Source organism: Lygodium microphyllum, chromosome 6 (genome assembly GCF_053477565.2).
Source record: "Lygodium microphyllum isolate KBCC chromosome 6, Lygodium_microphyllum_v1.1.10, whole genome shotgun sequence".
Classification (NCBI taxonomy): Eukaryota; Viridiplantae; Streptophyta; class Polypodiopsida; order Schizaeales; family Lygodiaceae; genus Lygodium; species Lygodium microphyllum.
Window position 1 is genome coordinate 37,348,415 of NC_141140.1, and position 19,352 is coordinate 37,367,766.

At 41.1% G+C, this 19,352-nt stretch overlaps 1 protein-coding gene across 1 annotated transcript; it reads right to left on the minus strand.

Annotated features, from left to right (window-relative positions):
- Positions 1 to 4,310: 4,310 nt before the first annotated feature.
- On the minus strand, positions 4,311 to 17,105 carry LOC148034469 (uncharacterized). Its single transcript, XM_087679414.1, has 4 exons — positions 16,708 to 17,105; positions 15,139 to 15,225; positions 5,142 to 5,300; positions 4,311 to 4,995 (listed from the first exon to the last, which is right to left on the minus strand). Exons 1-4 carry the CDS (start codon positions 16,963 to 16,965, stop codon positions 4,894 to 4,896), a joined length of 606 nt encoding a protein of 201 aa, XP_087535540.1. The 5' UTR covers positions 16,966 to 17,105; the 3' UTR covers positions 4,311 to 4,893.
- Positions 17,106 to 19,352: the final 2,247 nt, after the last annotated feature.

A 19,352-nucleotide genomic window follows, 5' to 3' on the forward strand; every position in this document is an offset into this window, starting at 1 on the left:
AGTTATAGATATAATGAAAAAGGTTAGGGCCATTTCAAAAATAGGACTTGCTAGCTAAATCTACATGTAACAAGAAAAGTGTATACTTTACATAATATCTTTTCCCAATCACTATGGTCCAAAGTAACAATGGTTGTGGAATTATAAGGGATGAAGGTATTACTGTTATCTTTAGATGCCACCATATATCCTCAATTCTAGGTATTGATCATGCACTTTGGATAGAAACATCAAGAAAGGTTGGAAAAGTTCTTAGAACTTGTTGAGAAATCCATTGATGTTGATGTGCCCCTAGTTTTGGGGAAGACCCCTTAGAGGGCCCAAGAGAACACTCCGTATAGGAGGCCCTAGAGAAGCCGCCATAACAGGACCCAAATAAGATATCACAGCATACCCTAAATAAGACTCCACAATAGATTTAAAAAACCCCACAAGAGGCACCACAAAAGACCCCATAGAAGGAGAGTGAACCCCAAGCCTCCTCTAGAATGACTCCTAGATGGACACCAAGGAAGGAGGTAGAGATTGGGGCATCGTCCCCTAGAATGACTCCCAGGAGGACACCAAGGAAGGAGGCAAAGGTTGGGACATCATCTCCTAGGACACCCAAGTTCACCCCAGCTAGGAATGTTTGCAACAAACATCAATACAAGCTTAATGATTTTTTATCATTTATTTATTTGTTCTCTTATTTTCTTCCCAAGTAGAAATGTTTGAGAGAAATTTTATAAAAAAGGCCCTTGTATTTGTATCTAATGCTTGTAACAAATATCAAAATAATCTCAATTATTTTTATAATATATCTATTTATTCTCTAATCTCATTTTGAATTATTAGTTTTGAAAATATCTATTTTTTAGCATATGAGTTTAGTGATGCACAGTTGGATTTGTCTCATAAGTATTCTAATCTTTAAATTAATTGTAGCAAAAAAAGGCACATGGGAAAATTTTGACAAAATGGTAAGCTCAAGCCTTTAAAAATGTAACAATGCCCTCCTTGGGTAGCTTATAATATGTATCAGCTTGTTTTGAACTTCTTTCAATCCTAAATCAACATTTGATATCTATGGTTTGTTGCAAAGAAACTTTTAAGTGCTTCCATTATATCTACCAATGTCCATTTTTTGTTTGTTGAGAAATACTTTGGATCCTTATCCTCCAAGTAAATAGTCGTAACAAAGTCATTGTTGCTTTCCTCAAAGTCCAAAGGTATGCAAGCACCCTTAGTCTTCCTTTGTCTTCTTTACTGAAAACCAAGATGTAGTATGTGCCTTGGAATGCTATACAATAAGGTAATAAGATCCTCTGAACAATTGTAGAGACAAAAACCACCCTTTTATACCTTCTTTGTTGACTTCCAATCTACTCTAAAGATTTAAAGTAATGTACTCGACAAGATTTTCCTACCCACAACCATGCATTGTTTTTGTTCTTTGCAAACATGTACCTTGAAAGATTGATCCAAAAACATGAATTGGAATGAAATAAGATAAACTAACTCTTCTTGATATTCTCCTAATCTTCATAGAACTTTGAATGTCTTCAATTACCTTTAACTTGGAACTATGGATGGTTACATTATCAGTCTTATCCCAATTTAGCAATCCAATGAGATCATGTGAAGGAAAATTTTCCCACCTTCCAAATTCCTGTATGTTTGTTGGAACAACATAAGTTGTAAATAAAGAATATAATTCTTATCAATGAAGAAGAATGAGGGCCGATCAAGGTAGATAAGGTATTTCCATCAAGGTAGGTAAGGATGTGGAAGGACCTAGAAGAAGCCATGGAAGAAGTCTGAGGTTTTGACAAGAAATGAGGTTGGAATAGAGTAGTGATAATGCAAACACAAGTTAAAGGAGCAGGTACCAAAAGAATGAGAGCTACAAGATGAATGCACATAAAAAGGGTGCTAACTACAAAAACTTTCAAAATATTCATTTCTTCGAGATTGAAATTTCAAAAATTTTAGTTTTCAAGTTTACTTTTGAGGCGGATTCAAAGGACCTCTCTTTTTAAGAAGTCACATCAAGGCGTTGAAAGTAAGAAAAATAAGCCAAAAAAATGACGTTATCCAGGGCAAGTCCTCTAGTTAGAATTGCCTTATGAGGGTAAGTTTGCAGGCCTGTTTTCACCTTTTAACTAATATTAGAAGAAGTTTGGCCTTTTTGAATGCCTTATTTTATATTTGTTGTGTTAGTTGGCTTTTGCTGAAATATGTGTGTGTTTGGTACATACACTAAGCTATATGGATGGAGTTTTGGTGCAACCAATATATTGCCTAGAAGTTGTGGATTGTATCGTGCATACTTGACATGCTGCAAATGTATTCCTTTAAGTGACCTCGCATCCTAGGTGCAAAAGAATCCAGAATTGTCTCAAGAGATAATATCATTCCATTATCTAACTTTGAATTAAATGTATCAAAAGAGCTACCAATTTCAATGAAGAAGTTCCATCTTCAAGTGCACATCTATTGCATGCTTGCTTATAGCATCTCAAGTCTCATGGTTCATGTAGAGCAAGTACACCATTGGCCTAAAAATCACAAGTGCATTAGTAAAGTCCCAAGATCCTCACTCTTCCTCTAGTATGGTCTAGTTATATCCCCATGATTAAAGTAGCTACATAGTTAGTTACTATAGATTCGTAATATAGCTAAATTCTAAGAAATATATAAACAAGGCCTATGCTTCTCCATATTGTAAATTTTACTAGAAAATTAGCCAATAGTGGTAAAAGCCAACCAAACATTCTTGTATAATGATAATCTCTTGCTATTGATATTGGTATATTTTGCCCATTTGATCAAACACAAACAACCTTGATGTTTCTAGCAAGATGTGCCCTTGTTCTTTTGCATTGTGGTGTTTTGACCCATTTGCATGTTTGAGAACTTTGTTAACCTCTTCTTGATTAAAGAAAGGTTTAGATGTGCAAACAAATGCAAGTGCTTAAGCCTCCAATGGATTTGAAAAGTAATTCCACCTTCAAATTTTAGTCTCCAAGATGAGCAATTCCACCTAATTATATCTCTTACACTTTGTACGTTTAAAAATTGCACCTTTAAGGGCTGACCTAAAAATCTATTATGCAAAACCAATTATATCTCTTACACTTTGCACGTGTTAAAATTTTGCACCTTTAAGGGCTAACCTAAAAATCTATTATCCAAATATAATTTGTTGAAAAGTCTCTTTTTTTAACAAGGACTAATCTAGATGCTAAGCAACTATATAAACTTCAATTAAAAAACTCAGGTTTATGATTAGCAATTTTCACATGGACATGTCACCATATGAGTATGATACATACACAAAAAGAAAAGATGTCTCTTACAAATGCATTTGAAGAAGCAAATGTTGCAACGGAGTTTGCCGTTTCAAAATCTTAGTTCTCTCATAGTTCAAGCACAATCTTATATCAATGATTTCACACATCCAACAACAATCATGGAATGTGTTGTGTTCAAGACCAATTTACTAAAAACAAATGCCCACATGCAATCACCAACTATAGAACCTCTAGCCTTTCCACATCAATATTGTCTTCTACCGCTAAGCCCAATCAATGCATCTTTCATATTGGGTATATTAGGAACATGATGCTCTCATCTCTTGTTCAATCATTTACAATGTTTTCTTTTCAACAATGGTCCTTATATGCCTCACAATAATGCATCCATAATGCAATATTACAAAACACTACATGGACTAACATTTCAATGTTTCTATGTAGGTGATTACATTCTTTTCCACTTAAATAGCTTATTTGCTAACTAAAATCTAAAAGTTTCTATTGGAGCATTCATGAAGAGAGAAAAACTTTAAAGTAATATCATATATATAGTTTGTAATGAAATAAATCGTGGACATTACCAAGTTTCATCTAAAAATCTTTCATTTATGGAATAATTCTTAAACTTTACCAAGTTTCTTCTAAAGATCTTCCCTTTGATAACAATTTCGATTGGCTCATAAACTTATTTTAGGTCATAATGTACCAATCTCTCCAACTTCTCATTACCCCCTGTAAATTAACAAAGATTTGGAATACCTACTCCAAAGCTTGGTACAACCACATTATAACATATGTGTGTTTTCAATCAAGTGAACACCTGATCTCTTTTCAAAAATTGCACATCCTTTCAATGTTTGTCATATGGCCGCCTTTTGTTCCTTTTGGAACTTGACTTGTCTAGTAACATTGTCCAAGTTTTTGAGCTTCATCAATACCCAAGGCTTTCAACTTAGGTCCTCATCTATGTTATGTCACCAAATTTGGGCTAACAAAAAGCCATTAACATGTAGAAGAAGAAGACATGTTTCTTGCATTCTCTTTGATCAACCACAAAAACATGTGGATGGTTTAAAGAACGAGAAATTTCATGCACCTAACTATCAAATAATGTTCTAGTACGCCTAAATAGTGGTCTTTGCTGAACCTATCCACAATTGTCTATATATCATCATTGCCAATCGGTGACTTTGGCAAGTCAATAATCATGTCAACTCGTCACAATTCACCAAAATCATGTTTGCAGAATAAAACTTACATACGTCCACATATACCTACCTCTCTGCACATACCTCCGCATGGAGACATATGCCTGCTTCTACATCGAACCCAAAGACCAACTATATTTAAACAGTCAACGACTCGCATTATATCGGCGTACAGACTCTTAATTTCCAGATAAATCTACAGAAAACCTTGATGAGCATTGGTATATATACATATCATAGTACAGACAGCTCTCTCAGCATCATCAGCTGTTGCTCAACCACCCAATGATACAACCCATTTCCAAGGAAGTATAACTCCTTGCATTCACTGAACCACTTATATGCTTTCTTCTCTCTTCAGCTTCAATTTGCATTCACTGAATCACTTATATGCTTTCTTCTCTCTTCAGCTTCAATTGCCTCTTCTCTTCTTCAACTTGGGCCAGTAAAGTCTCCAGCTCAGCTTCAGGTAGCTCTTCCAGCCGCTTCTGGTACAACATGTAGCCATATTAGAATTCTCCATCAATATCACAGAGAACAGAAATTTCCCCTAACCAGTCAACCGTAAGATTGGCTTGAGGTACAGAATGTAACATGCAGTGCACATAAATAAGCTTTTTGAACCATCAGAGACCTCCATCACTTTGTTCTCATAATCCCGCAGTTGTTGAGCGTATGTCATCTCTTTGTTTGACACCCTAAATACATAGGTTGAAATCCAACCCACTGTAAGTCCCAGGACCATGACCAGTTGTACAACATTTCCAGCCTTGAGAGAATCAACACCAATAAGCTGCAACAAAATGTGTGTTAAATTTGCCTGGCATTTAGAAAACCTCTAACTACAAGGCAAGATTCACTAGCATATCAAGAATAGAGAATACGGTACCAAACTGCTAGTATAACGTGTAGCTACCACATGATGCAGAGACAATCCCTAGTTAACTGTAAGTCAGACAAAAGTCTGTTGAAAGACTTGATTTAAAGCTTACAGGAGAGAGCACCAAGTTATTCATATTTAGCAAACCTTCCATGGATGAGCAACTTCATGTATATATGTTATGCTAGAGCCAGCAAGCACAAATAGAAATTCCAGTGAAGCATAAGTGAAGATATTAGACCATTCTAGAAAAACTAAATCATCCATCAAAAGGGAAACAAGTTCCCTCCCTTTTCGTTAGGATAGCTAAGCATGGCAGAGATGTAACAACCTCCCAGTAGAATCCCATCATTAGAAGTTTCATGTGAAAGAGCTAGAATACAAAACACATAACAGATGCAGGTAAGCTCACCTTCTAGCTGTGACATTGACCATCTATAAATGCACTCAAGGATGCAGAAAAGAATTGAATTTTAAGATATCTGGAAACAATGATTTCTGTGTTTTGTTGAACTAAGTACAAACAAGATACAAGAGCCCAGACATGCCTGCATCCAAGAATGGAAGAAGTGCAATGCAATTTGACTAGTTCTAACTGCTGCAAGGGCAGGTTTCTATGATCAGTGTAACAGCTGGAGGTAAGAATGCTGAATAACAATCAGCAACAATGAGAAATCTGACAAGTGGGACGGACTTTTTATTATTAAAACTTCCAATTGACCCCATAGAAGAATCCTCAATACAAATGACCGGCTCGATAAAGACAACTCGGATACCAAGCCTAGTAAGGCCATAAACTGAGACGAGTGGAAAGCCCAAATCCGGAACATAAAGGACCTGTGAGAGGGAGCTTGACGCACGGTCAGGAAATAAAGATAAGAGTGCCAACACCACAAATAGGCACTGAAACAATGTCACCAACAATGACAGAACCCATAGAAGGGCATAGATCCTAAAACAAATCACCTCATGGAGTCATATGACTAGAAGCTCCACTATCAACCAGCCAAGGCCTCTCAAAAGATAGAGATCACCACTGAAGAAGGCTCCTCCAAGTCAACAATATGAAAGAACACTGACTCATGGGTAATGGCTGGAATAGAGGTAGAAGGCTCGAATGTGTTAGCTCCATCCATCACTCCCGGACGAAGGTAAGGGTACTTCTTCCAACATTTCTCCTCTAGATGGGTCCCCTTCCCGCAATATGGGAATTTAGGCTTCTTTGAGTCGAAGTCAAAGCCTGCAAAACTCTCCTATCATTTAGCCTTTGATTTCCCTTTATTCTTCCCCTCCCCCTCCCAAACCTCCAACAAAAGCTTTGGTAGAGGTGGATCCACCACTAGCTACCTCTTTGGCGCGCTCGTCATGCTCCAAAACAAGCGGGGCAAGCTCCTCCCACAGGCTTCTAATGGGTCCTCACTGTAAGAAGGCTGGTGTAAAAGATATCAAATCGAGGAGATGGCAACTGACTGAAAAGAATCATAGCCATATCCTCTATAGAGATCATCCTGCAGGAATGCAAGCTCATCTCTCATGTCCTCCAACCTGTTGATATGGTCCTTCAAGAAAGGAGATTCATCAATAGTAAGCATCCATAACTTCTCGAGAGTAATCCAGTGGGCAAATGTCCTCTGATGGTACAAAGAAGCAAGCTTTGTCCACACTTCTGTTGCTTTACGCAACAGGCACACAAACACTAGGACATAATCCTGTAAGCTCAAAAAGGAAAGACCCGACTCTAGAGTTGAGCTAATCCCATAGGGCCACACGATCCATCGATGATCCAATGGTGGAATCCTCCATTGGACGAGGAATAGGGTGGGTAACAAACTCCCAAAGATTGAAGGTATCAAGGATACACTCCACTTTACACGACCAAAGCGAGTCATTGAAACCATCAAGCCCGTCTTCTTTGGGTAAAGAAGGGAGTATGAGCACTTGGATAGAGGGTGCCATAAAAGGCATATGAAGGCCAGTAAAACGCGCCTTCTATGAAGCATGGAGAGAACAGGGAGGAGAGGAATCCCGTACAATCGGGCTAGGTGACCTTCGGTCATCGCGTAAACTAGCACGAAAATCTCTCCATCTCTCAAAGGAAGGAACAGAAATCTCATCCTCTAAGTTAGTAAAGAACTAGTGATAAGACATCTTCAATAGCTTGCAAGACACCCACAAGAAATCTACATTTTGGCGGTAGACAGCACCGAAACAAGAGAAAATGGCTACAAGATCACAAGGAAGTCAACGTAGAGAGTCCGCCTTGGGGAGAGAGACTATCACATGCACAAGGACTATATACTCTAGAATAAGCCACCACCTCCATCAAAACAAGTGATAGACGGATCAGAGCTCCTAAGGTCCTCATCTGACTCAAACTAAGGCTCACAAGTAGGAGATGACAAGGCATGACAAGCATGACTGCTAACAGCGATAATCTCCAAGAACCAAACAAGAGCTTTTCTGCATCAGGTAGCATCAACTTTGCATTTTGACCAAAAGACAAAATTGTTTACTAACTCAAAGGATGAGGTCTCTATTCCTTCCTCTGAGAAACAAAGATTTTCGTACCAGACAGCAGCATTTCTACATCAGGTAGCATCAACTTTGCATTTTGGCCAAGACACAAAATTGTGTTTTTTGCAAGTGTTCATTTCTTGGTGCAAGCAACATCATATTTCTGCAAGCGACAACTTTCTCTGCCTTGGTAAAAGCTTTCTACTAAGGGTGACAATTTTTTGTGCAGGTGACAGCCTCGTGGTGGCAAGCAACAATTGTTTCTCTGTCCAACGTACCTTTTTAGGAGATTGCAAGTTCGAAGATGTCTTATCACCAATTCTTTACTAACTCAAAGGATGAGGTCTCTATTCCTTTCTCTGAGAAACAGAGAGATTTTTGTGCTAGTTTACGCGATGGATGGAAGTCTCCTAGCCCATTTGTACGAGATCCCTCTCCTCCCCGTTCTCTCCATGTTTCAAAAAAGGCCCGTTCTACTGGCCTTTATATGCCTTCCATGGCACCCTCCATACACATGCTCGTACTCCCTTCTTTACCCAAAGACAGCCGGCTTGATGGTTCAAACTACTCGCTCTAGTTGTGTAAGGTGGATTGATACCTTCAATCGTTGAGAGTTTGTTACCCACCCCATTCCCCATCCAGTGGAGGATCCCACCGTTGGATCATCAATGGATCTTGCAGCCTTATGGGATCGGCTCAACTCTAGGGCTCAATCTTTCCTCTTTATGAGCTTTTAGGATTATGTCCTAGTGCATGTACACAGGTTGCAGCAAGCAACGGAAGTGTGGACAAAGCTTGCTTCTTCAAGCTGCTCCTTAGGGAATGCTCCCATGTCCATAAGGACGTAGACACGTGCGAATACTTTGAGTTTAGCGTCCAACTCAATTAAGCATTCTACGGCACTTCTATATTCAATGAGAGCTTGCTCGGTTGCTATCTCATGCAAGGTTCTAGGAGTTTCCCTAGGCTTTAGCATAGCTGGGGGCTCAAGCCTGGAGGCTCAAGCCTGGATGAGCAAGATTGATCAACGCTAGGATTGCTTATGCTCTCGAGGTTTGTGTGTTTTTCCTGAGGTTTTGCTGCTATTGTGTCATGGTTCTCCTCAAATGTGACTGGCATAGATTTGTCACCCTATCGTGACAGTGTTGTATCCACTCTTGATTGGTCGATGTGAGTTCTGTTGTCGGTGGATTGAGTGTTGCAAGCAACCGCTGATAATGATGGTTGCTTTGACTTATCAAAACACACAGATATATCTGAGATTTCACCGCTGTTAAGGGAGATGGCACTGGGTTCCTTAGTGGGTGGACTCAATGCTTTATTCCCAAGTTCTTTCGTGCTCTTGATCTCGATTGTCTTGGCGTCTACCACCACTTGCAACTGCCGTTGTTTCCGTTGTTTTGTCCTCTTTTTCTTGGACAATTGTGGTGTCTCTCTTAAAGACTCAGGACCCTGAACTAGGTCAATCATTGATGTGCTTGGTTGGGCCTTAGTACTCTCTTTCTCTGGTGTGCTCTCATGGGACTTAGTTGCGACCTGCTAAACAGCCTTGCTAGGTTGATTGGTCAGATGTGTCCTCTCCTTGGTCACCTCTTTGAGAGATTTCTCCTCAAGCCTAGGCTTTAGGTGATTTGGAAGTGCTGGAGGTGCCAAGGATGTTGGTTGTGACGCCTCTTCCATGGGTGAATTGCTAAGGACGTATTCAGCAAGGGGTGTCGTCACGGCCAAAGGCTGTGACTGCTATGATCCCTGATTGGAAGTAGTAGCAACTAGTTCAATGGACTAGCTACTGTTAGTAGATTGCAGTGTCAGGTCCTCAGGCACCTCGGAAGTGGTTGTGTCTTTTGTTGCCCTTTGAGCATTCACTAGTGCACCTAGCCACGGTGGGTTGCACAGACATATCTTTGGGTCGAGAGCTATGGGTGGTGTTATGTTCCACCTCTCGGATATTTGGAAGCTTAGCTAGAGATAGAGATTGGATTTGAGCAGCTGCACTCGACGACTGTTGTTATGCTTCCTGTGTCCGTTTAGGAAAAGAGGATGCACGAGACTTGGGACTCCTAAGTGGCTTTAACACTAGTTGGAAGATTTTCTCGTGGCTGTTAGATGCTTTTGCAATTTGCTTTGTTGAGCATTTAAGCTTTACCATGAGTAACATTGTGCCTATGATGCCTGATACCCTCTTGGAAAGTCAAAAGCTCCTTGAGCACTAGTGGTCTTTGTGCATGCTCAATGGTTACATCTGACATCTGCTTATTAAGCATGCTAGGCTCTTCCTTTCTAATACTCATATTTGGTTTCTTGCCCCGAGACCTGGATTTTCTCTTAGATTTCCTCTGTGCCTCTTTGCTTTTGATGTAATCTGGCGTTCAGCTAATAGAGGTGGTTTAGCGAGGGGTTTTGGTACCCAAATCCATCGGTTACCTGCGTAATACCCTTGGGCACGTAGCGACGCTTTGGATATCCACCGCGCCGTTGTGCTAGCTCTCCATTGATACATTCGTGTATAAGGCTTGGGCTTCTTTTGTGGTCTTCTACGATATTTGTAAGTCCAAAGCCTATCCTTGGCATTGTCTCCTGACCTTCTTATTTCAAGCATGGCCTCATTCACTGGTTCTCTCCGTTCAACCTGTGCTTGTATCAACTCTTTCAATAGGTCCTTGCTCTCATTACTAGACTTGCCTATTATGTCAGCACCTTCCTTGCCTTTCCTCGAGGTTCAATGAGGTCACCCTTGCTAAAGGTTGTGACTATCCTCACACCTAGTAGTGTCAAGTGTATCCTCTGTGCTACATAATCGGCCTCACACTTGGTCACCCTTTTGAAGGGTCTTCCTAGGAGGGTTTCCTTTCCGCAATTAGCATTATTTGGAGGAATATAAAATAGGATAGGCAAGCTCTCAATTTCAATTGTCGCGAGGATTTTGCACTTTCCTATAAGTGCTTGTGGGTGTCCCCCGTAAGAACTAAGAGTTGCATTAGTCAGTGTGAGCTCTGGTTGGCCTAGTAGGGTCCATACTTCATAGGTCAAGATATTAAAATCTGCTCCTTCAGACCAGAGCATCGATAGTGTGCTCTCTTTTCGCGGTGAGTTTGACCCTAAGATAAGCAGGTGGTACTATGTCTTTGTCTTCCGGGTCTTGGCTTGTAAATTTAGACCTTCTGACTAATGCCCTTGAGTCCCAACTGCACCACCAAATGTGGATTCTCCACTGATGTCTTGGATCGTCTGTGCAGTGCCATTCAAGGAGCATCTATCGTCAAGACTGTCATATCTAGTCATCCTCGCAATTGTGGCTTGATGTTGTTGATTTCCGCTTTGACTAGATGCAATCCGAATGCAACACATACGTGTTTTTGCAGTGTGGCCTTTTTGCCCTTGTTGGCTAGATTGGCCCATTGAGGTTCTAGGGTCTCTATTTGTCTTTGTTCGGGTATGGGCTTTTAGTTGCTTCTTTGCAAGCGAGAATCCATGCTTGTGTAGAGCCATTACTACACTAGGATCTAATTTAGAGGACCTGTCACGACGCGCGTTATCTCTCCATCCTACTTGGGGGAGGTGCGGAGGGGGCATTGCGAGGGTCCGTTGGAGGCACTCTCCCCGGGCCCGCAGGGCTGTTACGATAAATGCCATGCGCGATTTAAAGGACCGTTTATAGCCAAGTTTTGAACTACTTGCTCTAGATTTCAGCCCAATGATAGATCTATGATGTGGTTTTAGCTCTATATAGTCTCTCGGTTAGATTCAGGGTCTACATGTTAAAATTTGAAAAAATCCAAATTCGGCCCAACAGGTCTGAATTGCAGGGGCCGAATGCCCAATTCGGCCTGTCCGAGGGACGAGGGCCGAATAAGAAAGGACCAAATGTCAAATTCGGACAGTCTAAGTGCGCTTGTCCGAGGGCCAAGTGGCCGAGTTAGGTGGGCCGAGGGCTGAGTGGTGAATTCAACCGGGCCGAATGTCAACTTGTCCGAGTGGAGTTGGGCCGAGGGCCGAATGCCCGAGTGGTCCGAAAACTGAGTGGCCAGGCAGTCCGAGAGCCAATTGGCCGAGTGGTCGGACGGGCCGAACGCAACGTGTTTCTTCGCCAGACTTCAAGGCATTCGTCGCACCGAGCAATGAAAGCCTTTCTACTGGTCGAGCACCTCCAAATCCAACCTACTCATCTAGGGGAAGGTGTGGAATTACCTGGGCTAGGTAAATAACTCTTGGATGGTTAGATCGAAGCGAATCCACTCGACGAAGCTTTCACCCTCTCTCCTGCTCTCCTGAAACCTTGCAATGCACAATACAGCAACAAAAAACCCTACTGTTTGCTCCAATGTTTTGCTCCTATCCTTCCTAAATGCAAGAAAAAATCACAAGGGAAATACCTACACTACTCCATCATGCTTTTCCAAGTCCAAAAACCAAAAACCTACTTGCTAAGGAGATCAAATACCTCTTCAAACTCCCTCACTTCCTACCTATCTACCTCAAGCACCGGTTCGGGGAAAACCCTACTTCAATGCTCGATTCGAAGCGCGCAAGCGCTCAAGGCTTGAATCCGTTGGTCTCGGCAACAGAATCAAAATGTGGGAGCTTTCGCTCAACCGCCAAGACCCACGGACCGCTTATTACTTCAAGTGTTCCAAGCGAGCTCTCATGGCTCTCTCTCACCTAGCCGACGCGCCATCCATATCTACGGATGTAGTAAGCTTACCTCCATGCCGATCGAGTTACCTCCTCTCCTACGCACTCCGGTAGCTCCACGATCCAAGTACAAGCTTCAAGCAAGCTCCATCCTCAAGCTCCACGCTCCAAGCTCCATTGCCGTGAGCAATACAAGAGAAGAGAAGAAGAGAAGAAGAGAGAAGAAAATGGAGAGCTTCTCATCCCCGGTCCCTCACCCTCACACACTCACTCCCTCAAACTCCCACACTCCCTCTCTCAAGCACAAGCTCAAGCAAGCAAAAAGAAGAAAAAGAAGAGAGTCACTTTTGGCTACATACAAGAATGAGCTTCTCATTCACTTTTCAACTTTATATACAAAACCCTAAATCCCTTTTGGACGGTCATCCCCTTATCCCCTTTTTTACATGGCCGGCCATAGCCTAGGCCCTTTTTCCCATTGTTCTTCTATCTTCCTAGCTTCGTTTCAACCGCCCGTCTACATTTACAAATTGCACGAATGATAGCCCGACACTCCTTAAATTAAATCATGATGCGCTTGCGCTCTTTTACAAAAGTATTGACTTGCGCTTTTCCTTGTGCACCTTTTTTCTTTATTTAGGACTTTTCTGCACTTTTTGTATTTCCAGATTCTTCTTGACGCGCCTTCATCTTTTGTTTCACTTTTGCCTTTGCCTTGTCTTCTGCTTTAGATTTTCCAGCTTTTCCACCTTGTTTGTTTGAGGGTTAACACTGACCAATGATGCCTTGGTCTCTCCCTTCTCCGTTCTAGAGATACAACAGCTTCAAGACTCACTTCTTACAAGTACAACAACTCCAGGACACCGAGGTCCCACCTAGAGATAGCTTACAATTTTCTTCACCAGAGAGAACCAAAAGATTTCAACCAACCTCACTCATCTAGACAAACGCAAGGGATATTGATTGATCAAGCCATCCAACTTGGCCAATCCAAATGTCCCAAGCCTCGAAACAAGCATTAACAATACTTCCATAAACAAATACAAGAGATTATTGTTGGAGCTAGAGCCAAGCCCTCTACATCCACTTGACATTGTTTCAACTAGAGCTCTTTTATTTGCAAGCTAGGGTTTCCCTTACTTATAGCTTTTAATACCTTTTCATTTTTTGTTTTTAGACAGTTGTACCATCATACAAATGATTGTGACTCATGGTCTCAACAGGACATTTAGGCCTTTTTACAGACCTCTCTCTCTCTCTCTCTCTCTCTCTCTCTCTCCACGACACAGACGAGATTCACCCTCTCTCTTTTCAATAATAATATTTACCTTTACATTAAGAGAAACATTTAACATCAAAATTAATAGTAATATTACATCAAACATTAAATGTTAAGAATACATTGGCATTCAATATTGCAATAACATTAAGCCTAATAATAATGTTAACATTAAATATTCAATACTCATTAATATTTGATGCTACAATAATAGTAAAATTAACTATTAATAATGTTAATATTAAGCATCAAGATTAAACACACAGCGATGATGCTAATCAAACAACAAGGTTTAAATTACTAACAGTGGTTTGCCATAGCCTCAAAGTGGTAGCTCCCTAAGGCTCCAACTGTCACTACAACCGAAAATCCTTACTCATAAGCATCACCTCAACATGCCAAGGGTCCAAGAGTGGTGATCATACAATGATGTGCACAATATGGCCTTAAGTCCTATAAATAGCACTCAATTGATGTAAACCCTGAAGTGTCCTCAGTGCATTCACACTAAGTCACTTCATGATCACTATGACCAACGCTACTAGCACCCATCTGTATGTCCAAGACTGAAACACCAAGCACCACCCTAGATAGTTGGTCAAATATGTGTTTATAAATAGGGATCTGTCTAGCCACTGCACATCCCAAATCCTTTTGCATCCCCAATCTCTCTAGTTTTCCCATCATCTGCAATTGTTGTTGCAATCTTCTGGAGGCTTTCACATCTGCATTTTGTTCCAGCTGCCATCAGTATCACTCCAACCCTTTTTTAATCTGCCACTGCCCCTGTTCAAGTGTTCCCCTGCTGTCCTGATCATTACAACCTGGTGGACAGCTATGTTTTTATCCCTACAGACCACCCTTCTACTGTTCATCATCTGGAGCACTTTTTCAGTATGATCTGATCAGTGTTTGCTTCTGCTGCAGATAGTTTTTGAGTTTTACAGCACTTCTCAGCATTGATCTGATCTGCATTTGCATCTACAGCAAGTTTTTTTAGAGTTTTCAGCAGTTTTCTGCATCATCTTGCTCCTACTGGCAGTTACTGCACTCGGGATCCATCTCCAATGGATGATACACTTCAACACCTCCCTCAGCCCACTTGCTCCAGAGTTGTCAACTACTGGACTACTCTGCCTTTGAGAATTAAGTGCATACATTCAGCATTCATTCAGCTTCATCAGATTCTCTACCATCCTGTCTTGCATTTTGTGTTTTTTTCTCAGTTATCGTGTTTGGTCGTGTTTGTAAACTCTATGTTTTCTCAGTGCAAACCCTAGCATATCTTCACAAAAGGGATTTTAAATACCTAGTGTGACACCATACCTCAAGGCCAGATTTAAGACCAACACCAAGTACCGTTAACCCAACTCCAATCAACAGCACATCCTTCCGAGTGTAACCAAAAGGTACCTGAAAACAGAACTTCCATCAATCCATGAATGAAGACAACCTGAAAAAGGATAAATACATACAGCATTACAAGAAGAACATGTACATAATAGGCTTATACATCATGAAAGAATGCACTGTTCTGCTATTAATAGCAAGTACAACATTCAACATTCACTCTTAGACTCCCTTGTATGAAAACCCATCCTTGAAAGCAAGGGAAAAACCTTAAATGAATGACTACTCTCAAACAAAATAGTAGCTTGGTTTGAATGCTTATGCACCTAGCAAAAAGAAAAGGAGGAAACTATGTGACCAAATAGGTACAAGGCGACGATAAAAAATCACTAATATGAAAAGTTACCTCTTTCTTCTGGCTATAACTATCAGCAGCAGATCAAACCAAGAGGAGCTGAATGTGCATCAGTTCAGCTTAAAGGAGTCCAAAAACAGTTGCATGTCAATGTAAATGAGTACTTTACTATACATTACAATGCAAACACACAGTCTATAAACATGTAGCAAACAATGAGCATCATGCACAAGCATCCCTCATAGCACAGGGTGACTGCCATACCCATCCTGTTTCTTCATATGTTCAATCAGCTGGAGTATGGGCTACAGGCCCATCCCATATGACAATGCAGTGCCCATGCTTGGTGCTATTACATCAATCCTGCCGAAAAAAGTACTGCTTATGTTCATCTAAGTGTTATGGCTCAATGACTAACAGACATTGATTAGGAGGTTTTCTGTAGACCCACATGGCACAGCCGTTGCTCAGATGTTCTCTGCAGGTTCAATGCATACTATTGACATAAAACACAATGGCTTGCAGACATTCATTACAATGCTTTCTGTAGTCCCACATGTGACAGCCATTGCTCAGATGTTCTCTGGAGGTCTATTGTATACCCTGACCATTTCCTGCCTAAGTGGTTGCTTCCTGTCTGAGTGTGCATGCATGCACATTCCTGTCTCTCTGTGTGTGTGCATGTGTATACATATAGGCATGTATATAGAGGGTAAGCGCTCAAACAGACCAGATTCGGATCTTATTTGCTTCCATAAATGGCCCTCTTAGCATCTGTTTGATACTTCGGCCAATAGAAGCGCAGAATTAACATTGCTGTATTGATTCACTGAAAGGTCCAATGGGCCAGTATGCGTGAAATCTACATGGACAACATCCAATAGCAATGACTGGAGCATGTATCAACTCACATAAGTTCACTCTGAGCAAGAAAACAGGCGACTTGAATGCCGATTCTAACTCAAGTTCTTAGCAGGTCTGTTTGTGTGAGGCTAACAAGTATCTGTACTGCTGACAAGTACCTCTAATGCTGACAGTACCCCTAAGAAACGATAATGCCTCCTTTGTCTTCTGTCTGTGAGACTGACAAGTACCTTAACTGCTTACAAGTACCTCTAACGCAGACAGTACCTTCCTTTCTTTCCTTGCACTGACTCGGTATCAATCGTTTAAGGCAAAAGTGTAGAGACCTTCTCGTTGGTTTGACCTCCATCGCTCCTGATAGGCAGACAGGCCGAGCTGCGGCGAGTAGAAATGGGGCTTCCTCGAGGCAACGAGCTCCATCTGATTGCACCGCCGGGCCAAAGACAACTGCAGGATTGAGCGGCCTCACCGGGAAGGCGTGTCAGAAACGCCGATTTCTTGCTCAACTTAGCAGAGGGGAGGGAAGGGGAATGGAGAGACGCAAAGCAACGGTATTCCACTGCCCCTCTGCTCGCCGTCTCCATAGCTGCTGCGTCTCCGCGTACGACTAACAAAACTGTCACGACCAACCACAACAGACCTTCGATACGAAGTATCTCAAACAAAGTCTACAAAGTCACTGATTATACACAGTTGGCGTGTGTCGGCCTCACAAGTCACGCTTCGTATTTTTGTCCGTAAACCGCACAATAATATGCAAGAACTCATCGATCTACTCACATTTGTTATGTTATCTCATTCATGAGGTTTACGCTACACACACCGAGTTTTTGTCAGCAAAGGCGTGTGTAATGCGCGCATAACAACCATACAGGACCCCATTCATCTCAACATAACGTCTCTCTCTCTCTCCATTTCCTCATTGCTTATTATTTTCTCTCCTCCTTTTTCTTCTCTCTTTAAATGTTTTATTTTCTCTTTCTTTTCTTCTCGTTAATCACGTCCCTCTCTCTCTCCATATTTTCTCTCTCCTCTTTTTCTTCCCTCTCCCTCTCTCTCAATAAATTTCTCTTTCTATTCTTTCTTTTTCTCTCCCCCTCTCTATCTCTAAATTTCTCTCTCTTCTTTTTCACAACACACACACACACACTCTCTCTCTCTCTCTCTCTCTCTCTCTCTCTCTCTCTCTCTCTCTCTCTGTTTTTTCCTCTCTCTCTATGTGTGTGTATATATGTCACATTTAGTTTAGTTTGTTCATGTTTCTCTCTCTCTCTCTCTCTCTCTCTCTCTCTCAATAAATTTTCTCTATGTTGTCTCGCTACATCCATTCTTTTCTCTTCTCTCTCTCTCTCTCTAATAATGTGTGTCTCTCTCCATTTCCTCTTTGTTCATTCTTTTCTCTCCTCTTTTTTATTCCCTCTTTACATGTTTTATTCTCTCCTTGTTTTTCTTTTATTTAATCATCTCACTCTCTCAATTTCTCTCTCCTCTTTTTCTTCCCTCTCTCTCTCTCTCTCAATAAATTTCTCTTTCTATTCTTTCTTTTTCTCTCCCTTCTCTCTCTCCAATTTTTTCTTTCTTCTTCACACACACATGCACACTCTCTCTTCCCCTCTATCCAAGCTCTATCCCCACCTCTTCTCTCTCTCTCTCTCTCTCTCTAACAGTTATGAGCCCAGAGAGAGAGAGAGAGAGAGGCCTAGTGGCCTCCTCCCACACCTAGTAATAGTTACGAGCAAAGAGAGAGAGAGAGAGAGAGAGAGACGCACACACACACACACACACACACACACACAAAGAAGGGGGAGGCACATTGGGAGCGAGATGACTATGATGAGAGAGGAGGTTAAATGCACTAGCCTTATTTCAAATTCAAAATCAGGTGGCTTGGGAGAAGATATGGACGTTTAGAGGTCTGGGAGAAGATATGGTGGTTCGATGGTCACCAAAGCCATAGTGAAAATAATTTATAGAATAGACCTTCAGTTATCAACACCCTCCCTAAGCACTCCACATGCTGTGATATAGCATCTAGAGGGAGAGAGGAAGAGAGACTTATTACAAAAAAAGAGAGGCGACACAGTCCACTATATGCCCACTACCATCACTCCATTTGAGAGAGAGAGAGAGAGAGAGAGAGAGACACACACACAAAAGGGGGGAGGCATGCTAGGAAGAGACCACTATGATGAGAGAGAGAGAGACAGACATATAGAGACACAGAGAGGCCTAGTGGCCTCCTCCCATACCTACTAACAATTATGTACACAAAGAGAGAGAGACACGTGAACACACACAAAAGGGGGGAGGCATGCTAGGAGAGAGACCACTATGATGAGAGAAGAGGGAAGAAGAAGAAGAAGAGAAAAATCAAAAAGATGGAAGAGTTCATTAAATGTGCTAGCCCTAATTCAAATTCAAATTCATGTGGCTTGGGAGAAGATATGGATGTTTGGAAGAGGCTTAAAAGTTTGGGAGAAGATATGGTGGTTCGGTGGTCAACAAAGCCATAGTGAAAATAATATATAGAATAGATATATATTTTTGGTTGAATAACATGACTAACTTACCTTATAAATAAGTTGTACCAGTTAGGCCTGCTATCTTTAAGATTTAGCACACAAGAATGTTAGGTCGTAACTATAGTAAATTAAAACTAAAACATGCAACCATGTTAATGCAAAGACTATAGTGGAATCGAATTCCTAGTACACCGTAAATGGTGTAGCTACCTAGGAGTCTACCTACAAAGAAAAATATATGTGCTAAGTGCAATACACGAATACATATTCATATTTCTATTTATATTTATACATACATACATACAAATATAAGGAAACCTTGCACTATCATTTTCATTGCCTTTATTGTGGTGGAATGTTTAGTGTAAGAGTTTTCAATTTTCAAGTTTGAACCCACAAAGGGTTCAAAACCTCAATTTGTGAGATATGCCCTAAGCCATCTTTGGATT